The following is a 17500-nucleotide window of genomic DNA, read 5'->3' as shown; positions in this document are numbered from 1 at the left end:
GTTTATGTGTTCTTTAAAGCAGGCCCTGATTCCGATTCCTCATCAAGTCACATGGCCTTCTCACTTCCATTTTTCCAAATTAGTGAAGTTCTACGTATATGATAATTCATAATTGTCATATTTTCCCCAGAGTATTATATTTTCTATGTCAGTACAGACTTCATACAACAATCAAAGGAGTATAAAAACAATGAGAAGATGTATTCCAACAAAGGATCCAGTTATAAATATCATTTAATATATAATGTCAAACTAATATAGTTTGCTTATTGCTGAAACAGTCAACAGCTGTAATCTTTAATATAAGGCAGGATGGAAAATACTACTCCTTCTTGGTGGTGGCAAGGGACTGGGTCTCCAGGGCAGTAAATTAGACGTAGGCAGAGTATGTCTTGCATAAAGTTTTTCTGATTGGCCCTTCTCTATTTATCTATGTTCTCCTCTTGACACACAGTTCTTAATTGTGTATACCTATGCTAAGCTAACTATAGATAGATCTTTTATCAAAAAACTGTGAAGTAGCGCCTGTGTAATAGACAGTTTCTGAACAAAGGCATACACACTCTCCCTAATTCAACCTCTGCTGATTTGCTCCCTGAGGGAATTATACAAGAGAGGGAGGCTGGGAAAAAGGAAACTTTTAGGCTTCAATTTCTGAATTACATCCTATTATTATTCAACAACAAAAAATATTTCAAATATATTTGGGTTTTTTTGTTTGTTTGTTTAGTTTGATTATTTTAAATTTTTATCTGTCTCCAGATAACTAGTCTTCAGATAATTGTCTGTCTCAAAGTTTTAATGGGTAATTGTTAAAGTAGCTTTCAAAGTCTTTGCTAACCTGAAACTTTAAACCAAATGGGATAAAATGCTAGAGTGCTGGTCCCTGAAACTAGTTTTGTGCTTTTGAAATCTGTTGGTAAACATCTTTTGTGCTTAACTGATTTGCTCCCTGAGGGAATTATTCAAGGGAGGGAGGCTGGGAAAAAGGAAACTTTTAGGCTTCAATTTCTGAATTACAGCCTATTATTATTCAACAACAAAAAAGATTTCAAATATAAATATATATATATATTTTTTTGTTTAGTTTGATTATTTTAAATTTTTATCTGTCTTCATGTGTGTATATATACACATAAATCTCTTTCTATATATATATATATATATATTTCTGTGTGTGTGTGCGTGTGTGTGTGTGTGTATCTAGATATATTAGATATCGAGAGAGAGAGAAAAAAGAACAGAGTAGTTTTTTTCCTGAGGGAGGAAAAATTATACACATATGTGTAGAAATTGTTTCCATTCAATCGATGCGTCCCATGGGTCTAATTCTTTGCTTGTCTTAGGCTCAGTTCTGCCTTAGCCTCAAAAATAGAACTCCAATGAAAAACTGAATTCAGGTGAATGATGATTAGAATTTGTGAATATTTATACATTTTTATATGACTCAGGGTCACACTTTAACCTTTCCACAGTCAAATTTATAGTTAATATTTTCATCTCTTTCATGGGTAATGAATTTTAAAAGTAATTTGTAAGTGCCATAATCATCACATCATGGTTTCAAAATTGTAAAAACAGTAGTATTGATTCTGAAGAGATGGGGATTTTAGGATACATGTGCAATGGACTGACTAATCTGTTTAATTTCCCTTTTCAAACACTGCTTAGGGGACCTCTCTTTGGTGGCATGTTCACTTTTTCCCTTCTTCCAAGAGCAGTGAATCATTGTTTCCTAACACTCTGATAGCATTGGGTCATGCACTCCAATGCTTAATTGCACGACAGAATTTGTGTACAAGTCTCTAGCATAATTGTGTCATGTGTCTCTCCACATCCCTAATTCTTAGCGCAGTACCTTGTGCTAGGCCAGCGGTTCTCAAAGGGTGGACTGGAAAACCAAGGGTCCCTCAAGAGCTTTCCAGGTTATCTGCAGGGTCAAAACTATTTAATATGATGTGATTTTATTTGCCTTTTTCACTCTCATATGCTCACAGGTGCACAGCTGAGTTTTCTAGAAGTTACATGACATGGGAAAACACCATTACTCTGATGGCCAATGAAATGTGTTTTAGTTTTTTTTTTTTTTAGTTTTAATTTCTAATAGTGAATATTGATAGATATAATCCAAATAATCAAAATCTCAGCATTTTTTAATAGAACAAAAGCTTGGGATGGCTATGCTAAATAATAAATAAAAGCTGACTGGAGACTTTCTGTGTGTACTCCATGTACATTAACTTAGGTAATATTTAGAATACCATTGACTTAGATACTGCTATGCTAGCAATTAAGGAACATGAGCTCATGCAAAGTCTCACAACTAGACATGGAAGAACTGAGATGTGAAATCAGAATATGTCTCCTGGCACTGATTGATAGTGGTAATCTGTTCTATGTTGATGACTGTGAGGTCTTCATTCCTTGCTTATTTATTGAGTGCCTTCTGTGTCAAGCACTGATAGTAGGAACTGGCATGACAACAGCAAGGAAAAGATAAATGGATTGTTCCTTCATCAACTTTACATTCCAGTGGGAGAAAATATTCAGATGATAAAAACCAAAAATTCTTTTTAATACAAAAATCTAGTTTTAACATCATTTCATGTGACCATTTGGGTTTACTACTGCATCTTATTCTCTTCGAATAATAGTTGCTTAATTTTTTAAATAATGAAAATAACATCTATGGATCTCAGGAATCAATAAAAAATAGTTTGGCCCAATGTTCTCAATACAAAGTCAGCACAATGCACAAATTCATTTTTAAAGTTTTCAAACTTAGAGGTTTAACTGATAAGGAATGATTAGGTAATGTGAGATAACTAATGTGTCTAACAAGTTTAAGCTATTCATTAGAATATGATAACACATCCCTTAGGGTGTTTTATTATATGAGAAATCACAAAGTAATATCATGAGATCAGCCTAAATTGAAAACTACTAGAACATATCTGATACAAGACCACGGAAATCTTCAAATGTTGATATCTTAATGTAAAACACTTTAATGTTTTGTGGCCACTGAATATATTTGAGGTTCTGAGAGTTACTGCTTAATTTAAAAACACAGCAAACCTAACAAGCATTTGCTGATCAAAGAGTATTTGTCAATTTTTCTTTTAAAAGACCTATAAAAATATTTTTCTGAAGTCAAAATAACTGGTAAAAATTGTACTGATTTAATTTACTTACAAATTTTAATTAAAAATTGAGAAAAGAAAACCACATAATATATTTTTTAATTCATCTGTTTAGAATTTTGTGGGAGGACTATACTGGCAAGATGACGAGGTAACAGCTGGGTAAACCTTGTGCCTAGTGGTAATATCAGTAGAAATCAAGAACTCCAAAATACAGAAATGCACCCTGATTCCTCAGATAATGGAAGAAAAACCAGCATGGCACTCACGCTGTTCTGAACTTACACTCTGACAGTAAACTGGGACACGCATTCCCACATACATCTGCTTATTTGTGGTACCCTACAGACACATGCATTTTTGTTATGTTCTGTGGAACTACAGAACAAAATGATAAAGGGGATTCAAGATACTGGTGATGTTTAATTAATTAATTAATTAATTAATTAAAAGATTTTATTTATTTTTTGACAGAGAGATGGAGAGAGAGCACAAGTAGGCAGTGTTGCAGGCAGAGGGAGAGGAAGAAGTGGGCTCCCCACTGAGCAGGGAGCCTGATGCAGGGCTCAATCCCAGAACCCTGGAATCATGACCTGAGCCGAAGGCAGAGGCTTAACTGACTGAGCTACCCAGTCACCCCATGTTGTTCAATTTTTAGGCTGAGTGGTTGATACAGAGATATTCATTTAACTATTGTTCTTAATATTTCATGTATACTTTAAATATATTCTCTGGCATGCTTGAAATATTTTATAAAAGAAGAAAAGGGGTGATAAAAATAAATATAACTTTTAAGATCTTCTCTCTGAACTGCAATTTTGGAAATCATTGCTAAAAAATCAAGAGACTTAAATTAACACAGATTTTTATAGATCATCTTTCCCTGCCCCATCCTGTGTATATCCTGGCTTCATTTTGGGGTTTCCACCTTTGATGGACACAACCAGAATAATATTGTTTTGGATTCTATAAAAACAGCCTGTTTCAATATACAATTGAACAAGTCCAGTTTCTGTTTCTGACTTCATCTTTTCCAAAAACCCCCAGTGTGTATTAAAAAGACATATAAATTATGAGATTTTAACATTGAGAAACAAAACAGCAAATTTTAAATTGTTATTCTGTATAACATTTACAAAGTATATATTTATGCATATATATTCACCTTTAAATATAAAAATAATCTTGAACCAAATCATCGCCCTCAATATTGGAAAAAAATGTGACAGTTATAGAGAATAAGAATCCAAAGCAGAGGTGGTAATTACCTTCAAACATTTTACCTGTAGCTTCCTCTAGTGTAGCAACATCAAGTCTGGGACTGTAATTTCCATACCCAGCAGCAGTAAAAGCCCGAATCTGGAAAACATACACTGTTCCTGGCTTCAGGTTATTAATGGAAGCTGAAGTGGACTTGGTTTTTACTGTCGAATAGGTCCGTTCCCTTTGATCCTAGAAACAATATATTCAGGGAATATTTAATTGTAATTGCAACCAGGCAATCTGACAGCCAATTCTTGCAATTTATTTCAATTTGCTGCATTGTTTTTTATAAAGGGCTACATTGTACCCTGTGGAATATTATAACATTGAGTTGTTTCTAAGATAATATAAAATGGAAATGTGAACACATGCCTTTGTTCTATAAATTTCAAAGAGAAATAATTTTGTTAAACCATTTATATGTTTTGAGCTTTTGCTTTGTTGGTAGAGGGCACAGTGGCAAGAACTATTTAGCCATAAATATAATCAAATATCCTGTTAACCAAAACCTGGGTATGCTTGTAAAATCTATGGTTTAATAGAGGTCTTCCCTTCATAATGTAGTCTTTTAATACTTTTTCTGAATGTTATTCAGCAACCAAAAGGCCATATGCGAAAAATGAGGAAAGGTATTAAATCAAGAAATTTAGCTAATACCACCACCATACTGACATATCAATTGCTTTCATTGAAAGCTACATTTCTCACAGAATAGAACCACTTTTACAAAACAGTATTTAATGGAATATTTTAAATTAAAACTATCAATATAAAAGTTAAAGCACTGTATAATTGATGGTTTGGCAATATTTTAAACATCACTTAGTTCAATTTTCCTTATTTTTCATGAAAACTGAGGCCTGCAGAGTTTAAAAATGTGCTTATCATATATGATAAGACTAAGAATGAAATAATTATTAAAATCCAAGAATATAAAAAACTCCATCATAACAATATCCAAATGAATAAAAATTTAAAGCTTAATTGAAATGACTCTAATGGCTTTTTATTTAAAAAGCTATAAAAACTACATATCAAAATATACAATTTTAGACAGTTTTTTATTTGTTCTATAATAAATAATGGTGCTCAACTATGTCTGACAAAAAACTATTTATTGAAACCTGAAAATGTCAGTTGGGTTTTTTGATTTGCTTTCATGCTATTTGCAAAAGTCTGAATAAATCTATGCTTTAACTGTATTTAGTGAAGCTGATTTTTGATTGTCTTAATTATAATCATTCATAAAAATGATTGTTGGTATTATAAATATATATTTTATCTCAAATAAAAGAACTAAGCATAACTGATATTAGATGACATAATGATATATAGAGACCACATGCTTTCATATGTTAGAATGCAATATATTATTCTGTTCTAATAATTGCCAACTTTGTAAGTTCAGCAAATGTAGATACATTCTGTTTTGTCATGCAAAATAGAAAAGAAACTATTTGAAAAAATTTATTCCAGACTAAGGATGTGCAAAATATTTTCTTGCACTGTGAGAAACTTTACTGTCATTTACTACCTAACACATTTTTTTTTTTTAAATTTTCTTCCTAACACATTTTTAAAATGTATTTCATTGTTTTTAAAATCTGATGAAATTTCAGAAGGGACCAACTATAAACTCTTAGAGCTCACTGGAAAACAGACATAACAAAACCAATAGTAAAAACAAAGATTCCTCAGAAACCCATTTGACAGGGCAAGAACTGTATTTCCTGGTACACAAATAAGGTATTTAAAAATGTAACTTTGGCCATGGAAGTCATGAATTAGTGTGAAAATAGTAAGTAAAAATATTATAATTTTAATCTGAACATTGAAACTAATCTTAAACTGTTTTTTCTTCAAAGGGAAAAATGTATTGATTGCCAATGCACTGTATATATTTAAATTGTTCAGCCAAGTAAATTCTACCCCCAAGATTTTCCAAAGCTTGGGTCCTATTTTGAAATTCTGTCTAAATGGTTAAAATGACTACGTATATTATAGCACTTTAGCTAACATATTGAAGTCAATAAGTAACACTTATATTAATAATAACATTAATATCAATTACCAATATTCATATTAGTAATATGAATCATTTCTGTGTTTCAAACCTTGAATCAAGTCTTTCTGTGAAGTGGAGCCTATATAATAATTTGTGAACAGGGTGCCCACCCTCCTCCAGATAGGTCAGAAGTAAATGCACTCATACACTCAATTATGTCACTATTTACTAAAACTCAGCCATTATGAAGATTAAAGGGCAGCATTTGGGTTTTAGCCATCCTATTTTTCATGGAGAAAGAAGTGTGAAGAAGTGCTAGGTATGATTATTATGCCATATGTAGAACAAATTTCAGGAGGAATTTAAAGCAGCAGTACATCATCGTCTGATTCTGAAATTTGGAGGAACTACACTATTTATCACTGAAAATGTTTTTATTTGTTCAAATTACTAAATTACTTGAGGCCACCATCATTATTAATGAAACCACATAAATAAAAGAAATCATTAAGGGTCCAAGCAGAGATCCTAAAAGAATCATTCTTCAAAAAACGCGTTGAGCTGTGTGGCCCTACAGTACCAAAAAATCCTACATCTCATTATTATATCAAAAATTGAACAAATATACCCACTAATGGAATAGTCTCCTTTGTATAACCCAGAAACTTAATACACAGAAATCATAATTATAATGATGAACCTGAGATGGTTATTAAAAAGGGCTAAAATTAACTATGAATTTCAAAATAGCTCCAAATAGCTGGCATAATGACCAAGTTTAGTCTACAGTGCAGGAGGATGACATGAGACACCTCGGCTGCACATTTCAGCTGTTCTTAGCACTTACTTTCTCGTAATACTTGATTTCATATTCGGTGATGACTCCATTGGGATGCTCTGGTTCTTGCCAGGAAAGCTCGACACTCCGCTGCAGCACCCTCTCCTTCATCACTCCGCTCACTTGCGAGGGAGCTGTTTGGACAAGACATGTCAATAAACAATGAGAAAATTCACTGGATGCCTCAAATCAAATGTCACAACTGATCAGTTCCATGCTGTGCCAGTTTCATTAAGGTAAAAGAAAGCACCTTTTCATAGCTCACAATTCAGAAGCTAATGAATATTCAAACAGGACCTTATTACTGTTCATAAACCTTAATAGAAATTTAAATTAAAGTGCAAACAGCAGAAGATAGCATTGTTCAAGTTAGTGAAAAATGGAAATGATGGGGCTGAGAATGACAATTAAGCAAATGAATGCTAATTAAGGCTACAAAATATGATTTCAGATTAATCTCCAGTGATAAACTAAGTCCAAATATTTACTTCACATGCGGTGGCGATACACTTTTTAAAAGAAAAAAAATAGTTTAAGACTGTGTAAGAATAAAATATATGGAATGGCTACTTTAGTCTTCAATTAAAGGGACCATGCTTTTTAAAAATGTTTTGTGTTTTAACTGTGTGTGTGTGTGTGTATGTGTGTTCGCACACACATAAGCAGTGGCTGCTTTAGCGTTCTCTCGCATCTTGACCTAATGAAGTGTAAAACTTTTTCCCAAGGTTAATTGGAATTCTTTGAGAACACACACACACACACACACACACACACACACACACACACACACAGCTAGGCTCTTGCACATGTAATTTCTGTCTACGTAACCTAGGTTTCAAGCTTTGATAGAAGCAATTCAAGCTACAATTTTGCTCTCTCTTTCTATATAGATAATAATATGCTTAGAGTCCTTTCATTCTAATTAGTGGCATATACTCTTTTTGGTAGCTAAGACTGTGGAATGTAGCAAACTAATTTGCTCTGTCTAATTTGCTCGGTGATGATTAACTAGTTGTCTTCTCTAAATGAGTAGCTGCACTGGCTTGGCTGAATTTCAGTGGGGTCATTATGTTTCATGTATCATGCTCTATCTCATTCTGTAAAATATTTTCAGGCTGTTAATTTAATTTTCAGATGTCCAAAATTGTTAATAATCCTGCTGACAGAAAAGCAATTAGATGGGGTGAAAGCTGTTTAAGCAAGCTTCTGATGTTTGTACCTTTGACTCTATTTTGTTACTTCTACTTCTTAATATTTTCTAGTATCAATGTCTAGGAAAAACATTTTTCACTTCTTTCTGGCTTGGCGGTTTTGAGGGAAGGACATGGAAGATGCATGGTTCCCATATTTCCTCTCAGATTACTAACAGAAGCATAACTAGGGCAGATTAAGTGGAACAACTTTCCCTTTAGGGGGATGCAGCTGAAGTACTCAGCAGACTGTGTTTACAGACTAAATGTGTTTCTGATATGTTTCCAGTGAAACAAATTTCTAATAAGAAATCTTATTTTGCCATGACTTTTAAAACCTGAATCTATGCAGCGACGAAGAATTTGTTTCTAAAGTGATTTGTCTCTCCATCCAGAACATGCTTAGCATATTTCAGCCTCCTGGGGTGTTCAAGAGGCTGCATCCTCAAGCCATAGCCTGGGGAAACAGAAACCCCAACGAATTGTGAGGTGAGTCTATTTAGCAAATAATTTCTAGTAGTCCTTTTTTTTTTTTTAAGATTCTATTTATTTGAGAGAGAGAGATACAGCAAGAGAAGGAACACAGCAGGGGGAGTGAGAGAGGGAGAAGCAGGTTTCCTGCTGAGCAGGGGGCCCTATGCTGGGCTCTATCCCAGGACCCCACCCCTGGGATCATGACCTGAGCAGCAGGCAGACGCTTAACGACTGAGGCACCCAGGCGCCGCAATTTCCAATAGTCTGATTTACTTAAAATCATTCAGAAAAATCTATATTTAAACTTTAGTAAGAAACAGAATGCTGCACAATTAAGAATACTGCAGTAGACAATACACGGAATTACTCAGTAAAGCTGCTGATCTCTGATCTGGGTTTATGATATGATGTGTGCCATTTGGAAATCCATTTACTGGAAACAGGTAGAGAGTTAGGAGGCGCTGTCTAGGTCTCTTTTAAACAACACACTTAGCTTAATGCGATTTTCAGTTTAAGGCAAACTATATGACCTTGCCTAGTCTCTATCCTAAATAGTAAGGTGAAGAGACACTGAATTCTCCAAGGTACGGGGGAGACGTGGGATATAGATGTACCTCATTTAGTTTCTGACATGTCGCAGCAAAATCCAAGTATAGAACAAGATTTGATTTCTGCAAATTATACACTAAAATTATATTCATTATTTCATCCTGGAAAAGAACTTTTATCAATAAAATTATGGTAATTTGGGGGTTGGGGGAAAAAGATGTCAAAAAATACATTTGTAATATATGGTATTTTGAAACCCGTATCACACCATTAACAGTGATTTTTCCCTTTTGTACTAGGAGCCACATCTATAAATGGTTATACTCCTGATTTTCTGGATATTTCCCTTTAAAAATGTGTCCCTAGCTGATACTATATTGAGTCACACATTTAAGAGGGTCAGAGCTAGAAGTACTAGCACATGGCCCTTGAGAATAGGCAAAATGCAAGATAGGAAATATCTTTTTCTGTCTCATGTCCTTCATGCAACATTTTGTTACAGGAGAATTGATAGTATTTTCCCCTGAGTTTCAATATCTTAGGCATAAGGATATATACCTTATAAACAAAAATCTTTAAGTGAGTTAGATTCTAACAGACTCATTATTTTTGGATAAACTTCTATGTAAAAGTAAAATTGAAGTGCCATGAAGTTCTTTAATCTTAAGACATAATGATTTCTATACTTAATACAGTCGATCTAAATTAACCACATTGTAACAATTTCACCAATACACTCACTATTACACCAAAATACCCAATTAACTACAATCTGAAGTCAATTTTGAAAAGAAATGTCTACAACTAAATTACATACACACTTAAGAACCAATTAGGTGTTATGATATTTAAATTATATTTTTTATAATTAGCAAAGTGAAACAAAATCTACTGTAATTGGAATTGATGGAAGCTAATAAATAATAACCAAAAATAATAAATTTCCTGGGGATGCATGGGTGGCTCAGATGATTAAGCATCTGCGTTGGCACAGGTCACGATCACAGGGTCCTAAGATCAAGCCCCACATCGGGCTCCCTACCTGGCTGGGAGCCTGCTTCTCCCTCTCCTTCTACTGCTCCCCCTGCTTGTGCTCTCTCACTCTCTCTGTCAAATAAATAAACAAAATCTTAAAAAAAAAAAATGTCCTAAATTGGAAAATGTAGGAAAACAAATAGCACATAGAGACGAGGTTTTAAATATAAAATTTTAATAGGGTTTCTAACAAATGATTAACAGATTCATTTCTTACCTAACTTTCTGGCAATATTCAAACATAAGAATTGATTTCAACCAAGGAAACATTGAAGATTCTCACAACTTATTGGGGACATATATGCAGTCTCTATAATTGACCGTGAAAGATGATCTTAGAAAATTGAGAAAATGATTTCTGTGGTTCAAGTGGAAAATCTCAACAGCATAAGAACAGAATCAATGAAGCTGATGCAAAAGGAAATCAGAGGCCTAATAACAGGTCAAAAGGTAAAATCTGTGGCCTTCAATTATTAGTTAGTTATAATTAGTTATTGGGCTTTGAATTAAAAACAATCAGTAAGAATGGCGGGTTTATGTACAGATGTGAACCAATCAACATTTTATAGATTTTGAGCTTCAAGCACTTGTGTAAAGATTTTTGATCTTAATCAATTTCTAATTAAAATTTAAATATAGCAGATATATTTAAGTTACAAGATGGAGAATATTCATAAGTCTCCATTTTTCCCCACTAAAATATTAAATTTACCTACAGGTATGGAAAAAAAAATTCCCTGCATGAAGTGGAAGAAAAAACAATTTAAAAACATTGTATAATAGATGAACAGCCCTATACAGATGTCCATACTCTAATTCCTGGAACATGTGAATATGGAACATTACATGGCAAAACGAACACTGCAGATGTAATTAAAGTTATAGACTTTACAATAAGGATATTATCCTGGATCTTTGCCAGTGGGCCCAATCTAACACATCAGCCCTTAGGAGCAGAGAAATTTCTCCAGCTAAGGTCAAAGAGATGTTATAGAAGGAGGAACCAGGGAGATCTGAAATATGAGAGGAAATCAACCTGCCATTACTGGAGTGGCCACATGGGAAACATGAGAAGATATGGGAGTAGATTTTAAGATCTAAGACTAGCTCCAGTTGACAGAGGAAGGGAAATGGAGGCCATGATTCTACAAATACAAAAGCCCCACATTCTGACAACAACATGAATGAACTTGGGACATACTTCCCCAGAGCCTCCAGGTAAAGGCCAACCCTGCTGCATCCAGACTTCTGACCCATAGAACCAGAAGATAATAAATGAGTGTTGCTTTAGGAGTTTTGTGGTAGGTGTTTTGTTTTTTGTTTTTGTTCTTTTTTTATGGTAGCAAGAGAAAACTAATACACATGGTACAAAACAAAACAGGGGTGCCTGGGTGTCTCAATGGGTTAAGCCTCTGCCTTCAGCTCAGGTCATGATCCCAGAATCCTGGGATCAAGCCCTGCATCAGGCTCTCTGCTCAGCAGGGAGCCTGCTTCCTCCCTCTCTCTCTTCCTGCCTCTCTACCTACTTGTGATGTCTGTCCGTCAAATAAATAAATAAAATCTAAAAAAAAAAAAACCAAAAAACCAAAAACCAAACCAAAGCAAAAAAAACCCAAAATGAAAATAGACTTACAAGAATTTTAATGAAATCTCTGAAAAAAGGTTAGTGATAAGATAGTCTAGTAATGTGATCTGTCAGACTTAATATTGAAATAGCATGGAATCAAGGAATTTTGATCTTAATTAGGACTCAAAATGCAAAATCTTAAAGAAAATATCTCCAATATACATTTAAAAGAAATATTTTCGTGTGTGTGTAATAGAACACAGATAAAGCTCATGAACTTGATTTTGGTTTGAAAAAGTGATTTATATATACTAGTTATTATTTTTATAACAGTTAAGTGTTCACACTGAATTTCTAAATAATGGTGGGCAACAAACAAACAATACTTGTATTTCTAAACAATACAGTGAGGTAAGATGGGTCAACAAGCATAAAATGACCTTTTACCATGCATGTCCAGTTGTTAAATCTATATTGATGGTTGTTAGATTTCCATTAGGTAAATACAAAAAGTGAAAATGAAGAAATTTTTAGAACACAGTCAAACGCAAATCTGACACTAATAGAATAATAGTCTTTACTTAATGCTTTATTTGCTATCCAGTATAGAAATCATTCCTTTTAAAGATTTTATTTATTTATTTGACAAAGAAAGAGGGAGAGGGAGAGAACAAGCAAGCCGAGCTGCAGGCAGAGGGAGAGGGAGAAGCAGGCTTCCCACTGAGCAGAGAGCCCCATATGGGGCTCGATCCCAGGACCCTGGGACTATGACATAAGCCAAAGGCAGAGGCTTAACCCACTGAGCTACCCAGGTGCCCCTGGAATTCATTTTTTAACAATCCTTTGAAATGACAAACGTGTATTCTTAAGAGTTTAGCATTTTATAATGCAAAACTTAACTTTCTTACTCTTCCCCACAGATGTTTCATTTTTAAACTACAGGACAAATGTGTAAAAATATACAGAAAATTATTTCAAGAACAAACACTAGGCCATAAGCACACATGATCCAGTGGAGCATCATATAAAATATTAATTCCATTTTTAGAATATGTTAGAATACATAAAAATTCTAACATGTGGGCCACCTGGGTGGCTCATTTGGTTAGCTTCCGACTCTTGATTTTGGCTCAGGTCATGATCTTAGGGTCCTGAGATTGAGGGCCCCTGTGGGGCTCCGCACTCAGCCGGGTGTCCCCATTTTAGGATGCTCTTCCTTTATCCCTCCCCCCACTCATTGTGTGCTCTCTCTCTCTCAAATAAATAAATAAATAAATCTTTCAGAATATTCTAATGTGATTTCACTAAACTTCAACTCCCTGGGTGTAAAAAAAACAGGGTCACTAATAATATTATGAGCAATAAATATAAAATTTCATATGAAAGAAGAAGTGCAAGAACTAAGGGCAATTGAGTCTGCAGCAATTATGAACAATCCATTTGGAATAGAGGTCTGTCAAATTCCTTTTGTTGGATAGAAGCATGTTCTGTGGCTAAAACATACAAGTCTCATTCTGTAAGTAGTGGAAAATGAACTGATCTTTTTCAAAATTAAATTACATACTTTGCATTGCTACCTATTTAATACACCAATTAGGAAGATGATGTTTTACCCAAAATGTAAGATACACAATATAATAAATAAGATATATCAGAATGGATTTCTAAATGAATCTAAAAACTTATTAAAAAGACAAATTCAATAAGAGCTAAAAATAAGATCTGAAAGTTCTCTGAAAAAGTGAATATGATCTTGAACTAACAGCACAGGAAAAGAAAACATCCTGTATTGGAATCCAAGTCAAGTATATATGTAAGTCATGTTAATACATTTCCAGTAGAGTGAAAAAAATGCATAACCGGAACAACAAAACCCACTTCTCCACTTTTTGAACAACTAAGAATGGCCTTGTTCTTTAAAGCAATAGTCACAATATCTTTATAGAAATGATCTGAAAAAACATTTTGCTGAGATGAAAATTTTCTTCTCTGTTATCATCAGATGATTAACAGCCAATTGTTTGCATGTTTAATTAATTACCATAGGAGGTAGCACTTCCTGGCAAAATCTCTATCTAAAATGCTGTAAGGGCAAGGAGGTAAGGGTATTGGTTCTGTGGGTACTGGTTCTAATGTGGGAGAAAGCTACTGTGGGTATTGGTTCTAAGCATATATTGGGACCCCTGCTAACTTCCAAAATGCTAATTGATGAGGGCTAATTTGTAATGTTCATATAATTACAATATGTAAAAAATGAAATATTATATAAACAGGAGGTATAAAATAGGATCCTTCCCAGAACTAACTGTACCATTCACATCAGTGATACCTACAAAGGAGTAACTAATAAATGATCACCTAATATAACAATTCAGAAAGGTTAAGGAACTCTTGATGTGAAGTCGTACATTTTAACTATCTTTTTAATCAATAGGTAATCAATAGGTACTATTTACTACTTAATCAATAGGTACTTTTTACTACATATCTTTCTCAACTTATGATGGGATTATGCCCAGATGAACCCATCTAAGTTGAAAATACTTAAGTTGAAAATGCATTAAATACATCTAACTAGCAAACACCATAGCTTAGCTTAGCCTACCTTAAACGTGCTCAGAATACTTAGATTAACCTACACTTGAGCAAAATAACCTAACACAAAGCCTACCCTATAACAAAGTATTGAGTATCTCATGCAATTTATTTAATACTATACTGAAAGTGAAAACAGAGTGGTTGTATCAGTTGTTCACCCTTGCAACTGTTCAGGGCTGCTGACCAGGTTCACCAGAAAGGATCATACCACATATCACTAGACCAGGAAAACATCAAAATTCAGAATACAAAGTACCATTTCTAGGAACCATGTATCACTTTTGCAGCCTTGCAAAGTTAAAAAATCATAAGTCAAAAAATTATAAGTTGAACCATTACAAATTGGGGACCGCCTGCAGTTCAGTTCTATTTAACATGTATGTGTTTGGCATTTATTACATGCAAGGCACTGTAGCATTTCTATAAATCCTTACAGTTGACAATATTCACATAAGTAATAGTCTTTGTATAATAATACGTATGTATATGATCTTCTTCCGTCTGTACTACAGCCCTGTGAAGTAGGTTCTGTTCCATTTTATTGGTGGAAAAGCTGAGGGTTACAGAAATTCAGTAGCATACACTCAAAGGCAGATTTGAGATTGAATTCCATGTTTTTAAGTTCTACTTCCTATCTGTTTTCATCTGCAGCATGATAATTCCAGGTGAGAGCAGACACTAGGAGGAAAGCTGAGTGGTCATTCATTCATTCATTCATTGAGAATCCATGATGTGCCATAACGATGAGGGACCCTGAGGGACCTGCTCAGTACCACAATCCTACAACCTGCAGGTACCAGAAGAGGTTAAACTGAGTAGAATTTTTTTTTTTCTGAGAAGAGATTTTTTAAATTACTTTTTTTTAAAAAAGGGCAGATTCATGTGTATGCTGCAAAATTCAAAAAGATATAAGGCTCCCTCCTAGTCTGGTCCCATGTCACAGTTACCCTTCTCTAAAGCTACCGCTCTTAGCAGTTTCTTTGAAATCTCTCTCTCTCTTTTTTTTAAATTTTATTTATTTATTTGACAGACAGAGATCACAAGTAGGCAGAGAGGCAGGTATGTAGTGAGAGGGGGAAGCAGGCTCCCCGCTGAGCAGAAAGCCCAATGCAGGGCTTGATCCCAGGACCCTGAGATCATGACCTGAGCCAAAGGCAGGAGCTTAACCTACTGAGCGACCCAGGCACCCCAGTTTCTTTGAAATCTTTCCAGAGATACTCTAGGTGTGTGCAAGTATATGCGTTTTTTACACGAATGGCATTATTCTCATAGCACAGTTCCAAACCTTGATGTTTTCACTTATACTTCATTTAAAAATTGCATTACTGAATACATAAGGATCTGCATAGCTCTTTCATCAACTGTGTTTATAATACTATGATGTATTTGACCAGACCTTTATCAATAAACATGGGCCTTTCCCATCTGTTTCTCTTGTGCATTAGCCACAATGAAACTGCTGGTAAATGAGTATTTAATATGAATCCTCTAAGGAGAATAAAATATTTTAGAGCTGTCTAGTGCCTGCTGGTGAAAAAAGGTGGGTGAGGTTATATGGACTGAATAGGCAAAGTGTGGCCATTGTTAAAACTCATTTAGAGTCATTTCTTCATAAAAGGGAATGAGTAATAAATAAATTTATTATCACTTAAGTGTTTGAGACAGTCCCACTTTAGTGCAGACTGGTTACTTCCAAGTGCAGCTACAAGTCAGAGGCCTATGAAGAGGTGAGGAATTTGTGTCAAATGGACATCTATGGCAGCAAGTACTTTTTGTTATTGTTCAACTGACTTCTTTTTCTGAGCGAAACTTCCCTGATGAAAGAAGCATTTCTTTTTCTTTGCAGGCTCCTTGATGATTTTCTTTCTGGGGCAAGCTACTTATCATATATTAGCATTCTGAGTAGCAGTGTCTTTTAAAATGCTATCTCTAGCATTAGTCTTAAGTATCCTTCACTGTTACACTAAAATGCCCAGAAGGTAAGATCACTCTAACAACAATGATACTGATTTCTGATGAGAGTTTCATTCATTTATAAATTCAACATAAAATTTTTCATGACTGAATATAGTATAAACAAAGAGTTGAAGGACCACAAAGATGATGAAAGTTCTCACTTTCAAGGAGATTTAAACGTCGAAAATGAGTTAAAATGTGAATATGCACATTTTGAATGTACAAGTAAATGTAATAGCTAGATGAGGTGTGAGCCAAGTGCCAGTAAATTCTTGGGAGGCAGTTGAGAGCAAACCACACAAAAACTTTCCCTGTTTCAAAAAAAAAAAAAAAAAAAAAAAAGAAATCATTTCTAATTCAGTGTTTGGTATAACTATATATTTAAACTAATTGTCAGGAATGTTGCCACCAAGTCTATAATCTGCAAGAGATAATTTTATATCAACTGAATAACTACAGAGCCAAATTCAAGACTAAACCCATGATCTCTCTCTAGTAGCCGCCAACAATAATGCACAACTTACTGAATCATTCTTCCTCTGCTTCAGCTAATACAGATTATCACTTTTTTTTTCTCCCTAAAATACTATTTCCCTTGTTGGCAGTACTACCTGATGTAACATTTAGTTATTTTGTAGTTTTTGAAAATCTCCCCTCCTACTCTGATGTTCTTAAAGGCAGGAAAGTTACAGAAGCAGGAGAGTGTAGGAGTGAAGGATATGACCTCCATGAACTAGTCTACTGGATTTGTTCATGGGTTCCATCGTTTATTTGCAAATTGTGCAACTGAACTTCTTCCCACTACCTCAGCTTTCTCAGCTTTAAAATAGCTATTACTGGATCGCATGCTTCATAAATAGAGTTGTTCTAGAAATTTCATAT

At 34.4% G+C, this 17500-nt stretch overlaps 1 protein-coding gene across 5 annotated transcripts in view; it reads right to left on the bottom strand.

The window, feature by feature from the left end:
* EPHA7 (EPH receptor A7) overlaps positions 1-17500 on the bottom strand; it is a 173637-nt gene that overhangs the window by 24255 nt on the left and 131882 nt on the right. For 3 of the 5 annotated variants that reach the window (XM_046006222.1, XM_046006224.1, XM_046006227.1), the window contains exons 6-7: positions 7259-7383; positions 4412-4595 (exon numbers count right to left, since the gene is read on the bottom strand). In XM_046006222.1, the coding sequence (XP_045862178.1) occupies positions 4412-4595; positions 7259-7383 (309 nt within the window). The remainder of the gene's footprint in view (positions 1-4411; positions 4596-7258; positions 7384-17500) is intronic. The other 2 variants (XM_046006225.1, XM_046006226.1) reach the window with 1 other exon arrangement.

This window comes from Meles meles, chromosome 5 (genome assembly GCF_922984935.1).
Source record: "Meles meles chromosome 5, mMelMel3.1 paternal haplotype, whole genome shotgun sequence".
Lineage (NCBI taxonomy): Eukaryota > Metazoa > Chordata > Mammalia > Carnivora > Mustelidae > Meles > Meles meles.
This window is presented reverse-complemented; position numbering and strand designations above follow the sequence as displayed.